Source organism: Carlito syrichta, unplaced genomic scaffold (assembly GCF_000164805.1).
Source record: "Carlito syrichta isolate Samal-C Ts95f unplaced genomic scaffold, Tarsius_syrichta-2.0.1 Scaffold138367, whole genome shotgun sequence".
NCBI lineage: Eukaryota > Metazoa > Chordata > Mammalia > Primates > Tarsiidae > Carlito > Carlito syrichta.
Genome location: NW_007082463.1, coordinates 111,902 through 127,175, shown reverse-complemented (window position 1 = coordinate 127,175; position 15,274 = coordinate 111,902). Strand labels below are relative to the sequence as shown.

The window sequence follows — 15,274 nt, the reverse complement described above, 5'->3', positions numbered from 1 at the left end:
ATCCTCTTTTGACAGATTAGACAATTGAGGCTCAGAGAGGTTAAATGACTAATCTAAGATGACAGAGGTCACAAGTTATAGAGCTGGGATTTGAACTCAGATTTAGATTTCTAAAAGTTAGGTTCTTTCTTAAACAGCAATAAAATTTTTTTTTCAGAGGGATTTCCCTCTTCATTTTTATTGTGTTTTTAGAGATCAAAATAAACAAAATTCAGTATAAAAATATAAATAATATAGAAGTATATAGACTAAAATATGAATGTTTCTTTTGACACTCCTCTCTAATCCTATTCATTTTCCCAAAGATTATGATTGTTAACAATTTAGTGTGTATGCTTCTAGACTTTTTCTATGCATTTATAAACCTAAACAAGACAAACACATTTATACACACGAAGCCATTTTTGAATAATGATATTATATTATATATACTGTTCTCTCAGCTGCTATAAAATATGTATTTAATCTTGCTACTTCAGCTTATATAAATCTACATCACCACCTTTTAACAGTTGCATACTATTTCTCAATGGGTGAACCACAATTTAGGTGACCGTCCTTATGTTAATAGATGTTTATGTGGTTTTATTGTTTGTTTGTTATTTTGAGAATAGTGCATGGAACTCGCTTAGAAATCAGTGTGCATATGTGTCAGCATTTCTGCTCAGAGTCCTAAAAGTAATGAGAATCAAAGGGCATGCACATTTAAAATCATGATTGCTACCACACAATATGGCTAAACCAAATCACTCTTCCAATAACAGTTTATAAAGGTGACTATTTTACCCACTTCAGTTTGGGGCAATATTGATTTTTTAAAATTTATCAGGCTAGTGGGAAGAATGTGGCTTGTTATTTTAATTGTATTTTTATAATTACTAGTGAAGTAGATTATATATTTTTATGTTTACAAGTATTAATTTTCTTCTTCTTTGTATGTCTGTTTTAATGCCGTTGCCAATTTTTCTTTTTTTTATATTAATCAATATTTTTTATTATGGTTTTGTGGGGTACAGTTAAGGATTAGGTGTACAATTACGTTTTATTCAGGCACCCTGTTGATAAGAGGTGTTTTCCCATCCCCAGACAGATGTTTGCTACTGTTAATCCCATCCCCCCCAGCCAATTTTTCTATTAGGCTGTTAGTCTTTTTCTTACTGATTTGATATTAACTAATTGTCTGTTTTGAATGTTGCAAATATTTTCCCTAAATTATTGATTACCTTGAGACTTTTAATGATAATTTCTCTTGCCTTAAAAAAATTATAATGTTTGTAAGTCAAGATTACCATTATTTTCCATGATAGTTCCTATGTTTCCTTTTTGCTTAGGAAAGCCTATTTGGGGTAGTTTGAAATTTTATACTAGAAATCTAATATGGAAAATTGGCTATTCATTTGGTAGAATTATCTGTATCTCACACCACACACAAAAATAAATTCCAAGTAGAACATACATCTAAACATGAAAAGTAGAAAATAGTACTTAGACAAACATTTTCATGCTCTTAATATAGAGATATTCTTGCTAAGCAAACATTTATGAGGAAACAGACACTCTTAAAACTGATGTGACATGCAAAAGAATGAAACTGAACCCCTACCATATACAAAAATTAAGTAAAAATGGATCAAGGACTTAAATGTAAAACCTTAAATTATAAGAATCTTAGAAGAAAACTAGGGAACACCTCCCTGAACATGAAAGTAGGCAATGAATTATGGCCAAGTCCTCAAAAGCAAATGCAACAAAATCTAAAATTGACAAGTGGGGTCTTAGCAAGCTAAAAAGTTTTTACATAGCAAAAGAAACCATCAAGAGAGTAAAGAGACAATCCACAGAATGGGAAAAAAGTATGGTGAGGTTAGTCTTTTTAAAATTTCAACTATGCTAATAGATTTATAGTGGTATCTCATTGTGGTTTTAACGAAATTTCCTAATGTGCTAACAAAGTCGAATGTCTTTTTTTATTTTAAAGATGTGAGGAACATCTTTTTATGTTTGCCAATTGTTTTCTTTGGTTAAAGTATCTGTTCAAATCTTTTGACTACTTTTTACAACCTGACTTACTGTCTTATTATTATATAAGTTTGGGAAATTTAAAATATATTCTGGATATAAGTTCTTTATTAGATATATGACTGGAAAATATTTTAACCTATCCTGTGGTTTTTCTTTTCATTCTTTAAACAACGTCTTTTAGAAAAACACAAGTTTCTTAATTTGATGAAATTTTATTGATTTATTTCTTTTATGACTCATTGTATCTAGGAAATCTTTGCCTAACCCAGTGTTACAAATATTTTTCTCCTAGAAATTTTGTAGTTTCAGATTTTTACATTTGAGTATAGATTCATTTTGAGTTAGTTTTTATATGTGGTATAAGATAAAAATTGAAGTTTATTTTTTGCATATGGATATCATATTGTTCTAGCACCATTGTCATCTTTCCCCACTGAATTGCCTTTATTTAAAAAAGTCCATTCATCTGTATATGTGGGAATCTACTTCTGGACTTTATATTCTATTCCACTGATCTATTCAGTTATCTTCTCATTAATGCTACCCTGTCTTAATTATTGTAGCTTTATAATAAGACTTGATATCAATTAGCATCAGTCTTCCAACTTTATTCTTCTTTTTCAATATTGTTTTGGCAATTCTAGGTCCTTTGATTTCCTTGTAAATTTTGTAATCTGCTTGTCAGTTTCCACTTACAAGCTTACTGCTGTTGGGGTTGTGTTCGATTTGTAGGTCAATTTGGGGAGCAATATTGAGTCTTCGTACCTGTGAACAAAATATATCTCTGTTTATATAGGTTTTCTTAATTTTTCTCAGCAATGTCTTGAAGCTTTTGGTGCATAAGTGCAACTGTCTCCTCTGTGGTACTCTACCTTACAAACTCTTGCTTCCTTGCTTTTCCCATATCTTCTCAACATAGGGAGTCTGCTGGATTTCACCTGGGTTCCCTTGCATGCACTGTGGCCTGCACAACTCTTTGCATGTTGTAAGCTGGGACAATCAGAGGGCTCACCTCATTTGATTTTCCTGTCTCTTAGAGATCACTGTCCTTCATTACTGAATTTCTAATACCTTGAAAACCATTGTTGCATGTAATTTTCCTAGGTTTCTTTTTCACTTCTTATTTGTTTCAGGCTGAAAGTGTAAAACTAGTTCCTTTGCCCTGTTTTGGCTGGAATAAGACGTAGATGTTATAGTATTTTCAGGGGGCAATTTGGCCTTTTATATCAGAATTTTAAATGTATTTGCCTTTTAACACGGTGATTCCAGGCACTCTTCCAGGTGCTAGAGATAGAGTGGTGAACATGACAGACTTGCTTAAAATCTAGTTGGATGACAGACAACAAACTAAAAATAAGATAAGAAATGCTGAAGAGAAAAAAATGTTAAAAAATGAAAGGAGTTAGGGAGGGTTGAGTGGGGTAGAGGGAGAAATGTCAAAGTTTTACATACATTAACCTGGATGGTCTTACTGAGAGGGTATATTTAATAAGAATCCTGGAGGAATCAAGAGAGCAAGCTATATAGATATCCTCTAGAGGAATAGCAATCTGGGTAGAAGAAAGTCAGTGCAAAGGCATGGTGTGTTTGAGGAATAGCAAGGAATATTTGTAACAACTGCTGCAGTGTCTAAGTAGATGCTCACAAAATGGTATCTCATTAGAATATTGTTACTAGTGGTGGTGGAACCAGGAATATGACCTAGAACTATATGACCTCAGTGCTCATCTGCTTGTTGCTATGTCATATACTATCTTCCTTACAACCATTTGACATGTGCTCATGGCTTGTGATTGTTCATACAGTGTTCCTTATCATTGCCCAGCTTTTATACAGGCTTGCCTTGTGTTCCCAATAGGGTAATTTCCATGACTGTGTAGTCTGTGTTGACCCTTGCCTGATAGGATGTTAGTTTTTGACATTTCTCTTTACGCTAATCTTTGGGGTAGATTTTGTTATTCTCACTGACTGGACACTGGTCCCCCTTCCTCCTTTACTCCATTTGTGTGCCATCCCAGAGTATATGCACTCTGGCAGAAAGGTCCATCTCCCTAGAGAATGGAAGATCATTAAATACACATGAGACAGTATACTTGGGGATCCAAAAAACCCCAGCACTTTTTAAAATAAAAAATTGAGTATTTATTCTTACATGTTTAAATTTTTGTCACCTTCAGAGTATTCAGATGCATTACACCTGTCAAATGCTTTTTCCATTGCTCAAAATAGTTTTTGAATTCGTCAGTTTTGATGCCTTTTAGTGCTTCTGTTGTTGTTGTTTGTTTGTTTTACCTCTTTCACATCAGCAAAATGTTTCCCCTTGAGGATTGTTTTATCTGGTAAAACAAAAAAAAGTCACGTAAGGTGAGATCAAGTGAATAGGGAGGATGAGGCATGGGGGTCACGCTGCTTTTGGTTAAAAATTGCTGAAGACTCAGTGTGGTGTGGGCAGGTGCATTTGTAAATCACCCATCATGAAATGGCCAAACACAGTGAATCTCTACAAAAAAAAAAATTCATTGAAGCTGCACGCAGCCTCTCACAACACTAGCTGGTACACTGATGTCTGTGGGTTCTTAGAATGCTTACTTAGCAGAGGAAGTCTGTACTACAAGGAATCTGCCCTCCAAAAGATATTTCCTTTTTTTTTTGATACCCCCCTCTTTTTTGGGGGGGGTTGGAATCTCACTCTGTCGCCCAGACTGGAGTGCAGTGGCCGTTCCTGGCCACCACAACCTCGACCTGCTGGACTCCGGCGATTGTTCTGCCTCAGCCTTCCAAGTAGCTGGAACTACAGGTGCGCGCTACCATGCCCGGCTAATTTTTGTTTTTTTAAAATTTATTCTAGAGATGAGGTCTCACCAAGTTGCCCAGGCAGGTCTCGAACCCACGGGCTCAGGCAATTCACTCACCTCAGCTTCCCAAAGTGTGGGATTACAGGCTGAGCCACCGAGCCCGAGGCCGATACCCCCCTTATATAAAAATTCTAATTATAGTGATTTCTGCATTCCCTTTAGCATCCAAGGCACTTTGTTTTTGCTTTTTAATTTTATTTTACTTATAATTGTTCTGAATAGGTAATGCGCCATAGTGTTAAATTTTAAAAGAACAAAAATGATAGAGGAAGGGAAAAATAATTTTCATCCCTTTTCTTCCTAACCAATCATTATTCCTGCCTTTAGACCAACAATGTAACCAGATTCTTTCGTATTATTTTAGAAATATTGTGTGCATATACAGAGGGTGCCAAAAAATGTATATATATTTTAAGAAAGGAAGAAACTATTAACATTGTAATATTCAATAGGATGAATACAAGTCACATTTGACTTCTGCAATTTCAAGAGGTGCTCAAAGTCGTTACCGTCAGACACTTCAAACACTTCTGATTATAGCAGACATCTCTTAAAATCTGTATGCATTTTTTGGCACCCCTGGTATATATGTGCATGTAAGTGTGTTTGTTCTCCTTCCATATCCTACCTGCACCCATACACCCATACACCCATACTTGGACAACCCTTTTCATGTAATTCCTACCACACATCCTGTGAGGTACTCCATATAAAAGCTGTGGCTCAGAGAAAAGAATTGACATGCCTAAGGTCTCCTGGAAGGTAAGTGGAAAATCCAGGACTCATGCTGCATTCTTTTATCTGCATTCTTTCCTCCACACTGAGAAGTACCAGATCCTATGCCTTGAGCATGGTAGGAGATATAAAAACACTAGCTGCTTTAGCTATCCCATTTCCTTAAGTTATATTCGTATTCATGTGATGGACTCCAGATGTAAGGCCAGCTGGCATCACTGGTAGGTTGCATTAGGAAGACAAAACCTTGATCTAATTGTTTTCTGGGTATCTTCCTTTCTCTCCACAGATCTATTTAGGTCCACCAGAGGAAAGTGCTGCACCTCCGGTGCCTCCGCCTCGGTTGACAGCAAGAAGGCACAAACCAATAACAATTTCGAAGCGCTTGCTGCGAGAGAGGACAGTTTTCTATACTTCTTCCCTGGATGAAAGTGAAGGTCAGTACTGAGGTTCACTCTTAGCTTCTGATGGTGATTATACATGAAGAGGATATTGATGGGCAGAAGTGAAACCGTGGCCATTTTCCTCCATACTGAAGTAGATCTTTCCTGGTTCTTGGGCTTAAACGCAGCCAGAGTTTGTAGTTTGTGTTCAAAGAGGGAATTAGTCCTTTGACAGTAGATAGGGTGGAGTTGCGTTTTTAAAGGAAGCTGTCATGATGTTCTTAGATCTATGCTCCCAGTACACTGAAATGGGTGAGCAAGGTGCTTTTTTATTGTTCTGACATCTTAAATTCAAATATGACAAACATAGATTGGATAACTGCTATGTGCCAAGTACTGTGAACAGGTGCTAGGTGAAATTAAGACACATTCCCTGGCTTCAGAGGATAAAGAGAGACATAGCTATGTGAACAAATACATGTCATTCAGTGGAATAATTGCTAGTGTGGAAATCCCAACCATTCTAAATGGACCTTAGTCCTTTCTGAGTCCTGCATATCCTTTTGTCAAGGATACCAAATAGCCATCCCATTGTTCTCATCATAATCAGTTTGTGAGTAGCGTTTGACACAGTTGACTAACCTTTCCTTCTTGGATCACTTTATTCACTTGACTTTCAGAACACCAAGTTCTCCTTTCACTTCATTAGACAATCCATCTCAAGTCTCCTCTACTGGATTTCCTTTTCTTCCAAAATTCTGGATGTTGGAGGTCCTAGAGCTTTTTTCTCAGCCCTCTTCTTTATCCATGCTCTTTTCCTGTTTGATCTCATTAAGTCTCATGGTTTTAAATATCATTTAAATGCTGAAGATAATTTCCAAATTTATATCTATAGGACTGATATTGTCCATCTATTGCCATATCGAATTTCCTGTTCAACAGTTCTCCTTGGATGACTCATGAACATCTCAGACTTAAAATGTACAAAACACAATTCTTGATTCCTTACTCCTCCTTAATCTGGCCCCACTCTGGTCTCTCCCATCTAAGTAATTGGCGTCACTGGTCACCCAGTTGGTAAGGTCAAGAATTTTGGAATCATCCTTAATTACTCTTTTTTCCTTTTCCCTCACATCTAAGCTATTGGCAATTCCTGTCAGCTCTACATGCACATTATATGCTAAATTCTACTAATGCTCAATGCTACCATCACTGCTGAGCTGCTATCATCTCTTACCTGGTATCTTTGTTTGCCTATAATTCCTTCTCCCCTCCAGCTGATAAAAAGTACATCCTTTAAAAAATGTAAATCAAGTCACCTCATTCCCTCTGCTCCAAGTTTTCAGTGACTGCCCTTCGTGTTTAGAATATAATTTACCTTTTATTCTGTAGTATGTGGCCCTTGCTTATCTCTCTGACTTTCATTTCTGAACTCTGCTGTCTCACTGTCTCTTGCTCTCTCTGCCCTAATCTCATTGGTCCTGTTGTTACTTACATATGTCAGACTTACTTAAGGGCCTTTGCATTTGCCTTTCTCTTGGCCCTAAAGAAGGTTCTCCACAATTTCACAAGGCACACTCCTTCACTGAGATGTCTGCTAAATGCCATCTCCTTACAGATACTTTTTCTGAACACCCTTCTTAAATAGTTCCTTCTCCTCCAGTCACTCCCTATCCCTTTACACTGCTTTTTGCTATTTATAGCACCTGTTACTGTTAGTTCACATCTTTATTATCTGTTTTCCCCATTAGAATATGTTCTATTTTATCACCAGTCCCTAGAATAATTCCTGGTAAATATTTTATGTGTTCAGTAAATATTTATAGAATGAATGATGGGTATATAAGGAGTAATGAAGAGAAAGGGATCACCTAGTTTAGGGGATCACTTTTTTCATAGAGATGGTGTGCTGGCATTCAGGAGAAAGTAGAAGGGAACAGTGTTGTTCCATCATCTCATTTTTACAGAATAAATTTGTTTATTTGTTTATTTATAGTCTCCCCAAATATAAAGTTTATGAGAGCAGAAACTTGTTTATTCACATTATATCCCTAGCACTAGCACAAAACCTGGAATATAGTAAGTCCTCAATCTGTGCAACAAATAAATGAATGAACTGGGTGTCAGCAGATGAAAGGTCTAATTTTATTCTTAGCCACTAGCCTTCTGAGTAACTTGAGCTAGTCACTTTCCCTCTCTGGGCCCCAATTTGCCCCTTTGTGTGGTAAAGGCCTTGTGCCAGATGATCTCCAATGAGGTCACCCAGTCTAGACAGTGTTTTTATTTTAACTTTTTAAAAACTTATAATATATATAATTCACATGCCATAAAAGTCACCCTTTTAAATTGCACAGTTCAATAGTTTTAGTATATTTTTTGTAACCGTCTTATTCGAGAACATTCTTATCACCCCAGAAAGAAACCCCATACCTTTCAATTCACTCCTTACCCCACCTCCTGGCAATTGCTAATCTACTTTCTGTGTCTATGAATTTGCCTATTCTGAACATTTCATATAAGTGGAATGATACAATATGTGGTCTTTTTGTGTCTGACTTCCTTCCCTTAGCATGTTTTCAAAGTTCTTCCATGTTGTATCCTGTATCAGTACTCCATTCCTTTTTGTGGCTAAATAATAGTCCATTGTATGGATATACCACATTTTATTTTTCCATTCATCAGTTGATGGACACTTGGGTTGTATTCACTTTTTGGTTGTTATGAATAATGCTGCTATTGACATTCTTGCACAGATTTTTTTGTGGATATCTGTTTTCAGTTATATTGGGTATATACCTAGGAAAGGAATTGCTGAGTCATATGGTCACTGTATATTAAAACTTTTGAAGAATGGCCAGGGTGTTTTCCAAAGCAGCTGTACCATTTTACTTTTCTACCAATAGTGAATTAGGGTCCCAGTTTCTCCATATTCTTGCCACTATTTGGTATAGTCTGTCTTTTTATTCTAACCATCCTAACTGGGTTTGAATCCATAATCTCATTTAATCCTCAGCACTCCCATGTGAGGTAGGTATGTTGAACTCCATTTTATAGTGAAGGTATTAGATGCTCAGAAGGAGTGAATAATTTTCCCAATTAACACAGCTACTAAATGAGAGAACAGAAATTTGTACCCATCTATCTTATCCCAAAGATCATTTGTTTATTGTAGTATTGTACTTCCTATAACCTATCTGAATAGTGTTCTAATAAGGAAACAATCCTGCTCACCTGTGTTCTTTACAGTAGATTCTCATTATTGTATTCCCAAACTTACTAGTCCTTTTGTATATAGTATTTCAGTGACTCTTTCCCCCATCATCATGGACTCCCTCACTTCCGTATCTAAGTCCTGTTCATTCCACCCCTTTAACATCTCTTTAATCTGTCTCTTTTTTCTGATGCTGCTCCAGTTTAGATCCTTCTCATCAGCAGTCTCCTAGCTGGTCTTCCTCTGGTCTAATCTTATTTTTGTAATGAAACCAAGGGGATATTCTAAACATGCACATTTAATAATGCCACTTCTTTGCTCCCCCCACCTTAAAGTTATTGTCCTTTGTGGCCCAAAGATACAGTTCATATTCCTAATCATGGCATTCATGACCTTCATGATATAGCCCCAACCTATTTTAATTACTTCATCTTCAACTACCCTCACCTTTCATCTGAAATTGTTTCCTATACTTGAGTCAAAGTAAATTTTTTATTCTATTACATTTTCATAGATAAATTGTGATCTCCCATTCCTCGAAATTGTTCTTTGTCTTAATGCCCTTTCCACTTTAAGGCCACTTAATGCAATCCTTTAAGGCTCAGCTCAAAAGTTTCCTATTTTATAAGACCTTCTCTAGTCCTTCAAGATAGTATTGGTACTATCTTCCTCCTACCATTTACTTGCATGAATCTACTTATATTGTAATAATTTATCTATTTCTCCTACTAGACTAGTATGTGATCTCTCAAGACTTTTCCCTGCCACTCACCTACACATAGGAGAGAGGCTTAAGAGTTTCCCATGTGCCTATTTGTAAGCCTTTGCGGCTCTGATCCTGATTCACTCCCAGTTCTCCACAGCTTCTGAGGCTGGTCTGAATATTTTTCTAAAGAAATGGATGGTTGGTTAGGGAAAGGGGACAGCACTGAACTTTCGTTACTTGACAGGAGCAAAAAGCCCTCTCTTCAGAAAGAGTATGAATTCTGGAAACAGACTTCAAGATTTGAAACCAGCTCTGCCACTTAGTGGCTTTGTAACACTGAGTCTCTCTGTGCCTTAGATTCCTTATCTACAAAATGGGCTAATAAGAGTTTACTACTTTATACAGTTGTTTTGAGGATTATATGAGGTAATCCATGCAAAGTACTTGGAACAGGTTAAGTGCTCAAATAGTGGTATCTGTTATCATTAGCATTATTATCATTGTCATTATTATTATCATTGACACTATTATCATTATTTTTATTCAGTATATCCCAGAACCTAGAAATGGTTTCCCTGACAGAAAGGCCTAGCTCTCCAGTCACCATTGCTCCTATTATGCCATCTCCTATTTTTCATGAGCCTGGAGAAGATTCCTGAGTGGGAGGTTGTAGCCTTTCTGAGACTGTATCTATGGACCAACTTTATGACAATTGGACCTTTTACTCTATATTGAGATGATGATGATACTGTGATGGCCTGGAGAGCACAAGGAACCCCTGCTTCCTCCCCTAAAGGAGAGCAGGCATGGAATTTCCTAGGGTCTTTCAACTGGAAGAAGAAAGTATTAAGATACAGACATACAACTGACATGTTAGGCTAAAACATGTGGGCAAAAGGAATTCATGTCACCATCTACTTCATTGTTTGACGAGGATAAATGTGCTTGAGGTCACTCCTGGGTGCTAGATATTTAATGATGGCCTCTGCCACAAGGCATGTCCTGGAAACCAAAAGCTCTAATTACTTGGTACTCTTGTGTTGATGTCTCTGACATTATTTGTGAACCTTTGGTAATTTTTTGACTATTCTAATCTGATTGCAGTTGTACTAGGGTTAATAAAAGAAGAGCCATGCATTTATTTTGGAGCCAAAGTAGAGAAACTACAGGGGAACTCCCCTTGGTTCCATCCCCTTTGGTAGTGGCCACAGTGATTAGTGACATATTCCCAAGAAGAAGAAGAAAATTGTCTGGAGGGAGAAAGTTTTTACAGCGAGACCTCCCACCTGGAAATTCTTGCCTCATTGCCCACCTGCCTCATAGTAGTATTGAATTAATGGTTATTGATTATATAGAATTACCGATTATTGAATGTCAGTGCCAAGGACTGAAATAAGTATACCACCTCCTGTAATCCACACTACAACCCCATGAGACAGGCCCTCTTCATTATTCCCATTTTACTGAGGAGAAAATTTGAGGTACAGACAGAATAAGGAATTTTCCCAAGGTCTCACAGTTGGTAAGAAGCAGAAGTGAGATTCAGACCTGGACACCTGGCCCCAGAGCTTATGTTTCTTTTAATATTTTATTATGGAGAGTTTCAAACAAACAAGTTGAAAACAAATGCATAATGAACACCTCATATTTTAACATATACCAATACACACCCAATCTTGTTTCGTCTATACCCCTACCCACTGCCCCAGCCTAGACATGTTATTTCATCTGTAAATATTTCAGTATGTCTCTCTAAAAGATAAGGACTCCTTTAAAAGCAAAATCATAATACTGTCATCATACCTAAAAGAAAAAAAAACAGTAATTCCTTGAGCTCAATTATCTAGTAAGTGTCTAAATTTTCCTATTATCTCATTTTAAAAAGTCCAAACAGGATCCAAGTAAAATCCATGTATTGTAATTAGTTGATACACCTATCTCTCAGGTTTTATTTTTCTGGCCAAAACTGCTGTTATTAACCACTGCCTTCTGACCTAGGTTTTATATTACTAAAGAAGGTGACAGTTTATATCCAGCAGGCATTCTCATTCTGGGGTTCACTGACAGCTTCAGGTCACTCTGTGCATCACTTAAAATTTGTTTTCAAAATTTTGACCATATTTGTATAGGTTAATTTTTCTAGGGAGAAGCCCTCTGGCTCTCATTAGGATCTCAAAGGTTTGAAGTAAGACTCAAAACCAGTGAAAAGCATATATTAAAGTCAGAGAAAATTGTAGACCACAAAAAAACTGGAGGAGGGACATAAAGTGACTAGTCGAGGACTTCTTTTGGGGGGGTGAAGAAAGAAGTTAACTTCTGTTATGATTATTCATTTGAATATTGAGAGACCTTAACAAGTTACTTTTGAGAGAAACAGTCAAGAATTAACTGATGTCTTTACTTACAAAGACTAGAATATGCTATTGACTGGGGACTCTAAGTCCTTTTTGATTACAGATTCCTTTGAATAAAACATCTTAGTTTATTGTCGTTTGTTGAATTGTGATAGTGAAAATCATACCCAGATCTTGAATTGAATTTCATATTTGGATGGGACATGTGGCTTTGCATTAACTGAGGAGGGCAGATAATGATTTTGTGGGATATAATTGATTTGTGCCACAATGATAGCTCTTTTGAAAATATATACACATTTTCAAAATTAAAGTATGTATGCATGTATCAAAATGGAAAAGCTTTAAAGGTTCTCATTAACCTTCCTTCTTTGCACCGACTTTTACCAGATGAAATCCAACATCAAACACCCAATGGTATTATCAACAGCAGCATAGAGCCCCCTAAGCTGCCGCAGCACCCCAGACTACCTATTCAGAGAAGTGGGGAAGCTGATCCTGGGAGGAAGTCCCCAAGCCGGCCTGTTGCAGATGGCAAGTTGGAGCCCTGCCCGGAGATGGACATGGGGAAGTTGGTTTCTAGGCTACAGGATGGAGGGGCTAAGGTCACCCCAAAGGCCACCAATGGACCCATGCCAGGCTCTGGGCCCATCAAGACCTCCTCTTTCCACCTAAAGAGACCAGCTCCCCGTCCCCTGGCTCACCACAAGGAGGGTAAGTGCTTGGGAATCCCTTGGGAACCAGAACTGAGCTCAAATACTTTTCACCTTGAGATCCTTCTGAGGTTGGAGATATATTTAAGTGGAAATATGTTCCAGTTTACTATCACTAATATTGGAATGGTGGGTAAGACCATAAAACCATTCACAGTAATCATTAGAATGTAAACTCCATCAGGGCTGGGATTTTTTGCCTCTGTATCCCAAGTGCCTAGAACAATGCCTGGGTGGCACATAGTAGGCATTTGTTATTAATAAAATAAATGAATAATAATGATATGATTTATTAATATTGCTGCTGTTGCCATTTATTAAGTATCTACCTGGCACTGTACTAAGTGCTGATATACTATTTCTTATCCTCACAATCCTCCTATGAAGAATGTGTTATTCTTGTTTGTTTGTTTTTTTTTTCTATTAGGAAACTGAGACTCCTAGAGATAAGTGACTTGCCAAAGATTCACAGCTAGTAACTGGAAGAACTGGGATCTAAATCTTACCACTCCTGGCAGGTGTCAAAGTCTGTGTTCTTTTTGCTTAGGCAGAATTATCATTTCACCTTCCTATAAGAAGATTTGAGTTTGTGAACCATTGTCTTTCCTTTCTTACTTTCCAGTTTGGGAGAAATAGGTACAAATGGACACCACTTCCATAAAACTTTGGACTTTTGAAATTATTATAAATTCAAGATGTGACTGACTCCTGAAAATGTAATTGGCTACTGCATATGGAGACCCATGCTGAGAGGTTAAGGCTAATCCAAAGGGAGTTTCAGGGGACATAATTCTGTGAAGATAGTATGGTATAATGGAAAAAAATATGGACTTGGGTGTCAGGAAGGCTTGGGTCTAAATCCTGGCTCTCCTTTGTAGCTAGATGACCTTCTAAAAGTGTACCTTATGTACATATATTCTATCCTGGTTTAAAATAATTTAAGGCATTTCACAATATAGCAAAATATGAAAGCTTAAAATGGTAAGAATAATTTATCCTACAAGTATTTGTTGAGTACTGACAGTATACCTGGCTCTATTCTGGATGCTCAGGACATAGGAATAAATAAGTCATCCAAAGTCCCTGTTCTCTTGAGTTTTAGATCAGAGCTTGACAAACTATGACCTGTGGGTCAGATCAAGCCCACTACTTCTTTTTATATGGCCCACAAGCTCAGAATGTTTTTTACATTTTTAAACATTTTAAAAAAGAGGAAAGAAAAATAATATTTCATGACACATGAAAATTACATGAAATTCAAATTTGTCTATACATATAAACACCCTCTTTTATTTACATATTGTATAAGGCTGCTTTCACTCTACAACAGAATTGAGTAGTAGCAATAGAGACCTTATAGTCTGCAAAGCCTGTAATATTAACTATCTGACCATTTACCGGAAAAATTTATTGAACTTTACCTTAGATTATAGACTACAATTGAGAAAAAAAATGAGCCATAGAATAGAGGGACAAGATATAAAAGTAGGAAAATGGCAACAATGGAGTTAGTGTACAAAAGGTTTGCCATGAAGCCTTATACACTTGGAAGAGGCCTTACAGATCTGGTCCGAACTTTCTAGAGAATGCAAAAAGAAAGAAACTTTGGTGGTGACATAATTTCAAGTTCTTAAGGTAAAAACCAGCTGGCATTTTTGTTTTTTTAAAGCATAACTCTTCTGGTTTTGAGTCCAGAGAGAAATTTCTCCCATGGCTTGTTGTATATAATAACCTCAGTATGGGACCAATGGCATTGTCTAAGAGCACAGTTTAGTAAAAGCTATTCTATGGGGAGTCCAGTACAATTTCCACGAGGAATTAATTGACTTTGAATTCTCTGGCTTGATTTACTGTTGCATTTATTTGATCATAGTTTAGTTATTTAACCTCTTTACACCTTGATTTTCAGATATGTAAAATGGAAAAACAGGTCATCTAATAAAATTATCACTAGGATTAAAAGGAATAACAAATAAAATATCTGGGACATAATCAGCATTTGAAACATGATATTGATTCTCTCCCCTTGTCCCTTTCCTCCCTAAGATTTGTTTCTTCTGGGAAGTAGCTAATAAAGGCCAAACTTTAGTGTGGACATTTGATTCAGTTCATAAGTCATATATTGACCCTCATATCAATCTGGGTGGGCAGTTGGGTAACTCAACTTATACACGTCACAGTAAAACTTGTCTTGCCCGTCTCCAAGCCTTGAAATCAGCTAGATGCTATCAGCTGAGCACACACTGTAACTTAACCTCCCTCCTGCAAAGTTCAATCCCAGTGGCATTCCCCGTT

The 15,274-nt window shown here is 36.8% G+C and overlaps 1 protein-coding gene across 1 annotated transcript in view; it reads left to right on the top strand.

The window, feature by feature from the left end:
• Positions 1–15,274, top strand: part of OPHN1 (oligophrenin 1) — a gene marked incomplete at its 5' end in the record, with an annotated part of 165,607 nt that overhangs the window by 135,903 nt on the left and 14,430 nt on the right. Inside the window, 2 exons of the mRNA XM_008049831.2 lie at positions 5,902–6,049; positions 12,657–12,980. Coding sequence (XP_008048022.1) covers positions 5,902–6,049; positions 12,657–12,980 — 472 coding nt within the window. The remainder of the gene's footprint in view (positions 1–5,901; positions 6,050–12,656; positions 12,981–15,274) is intronic.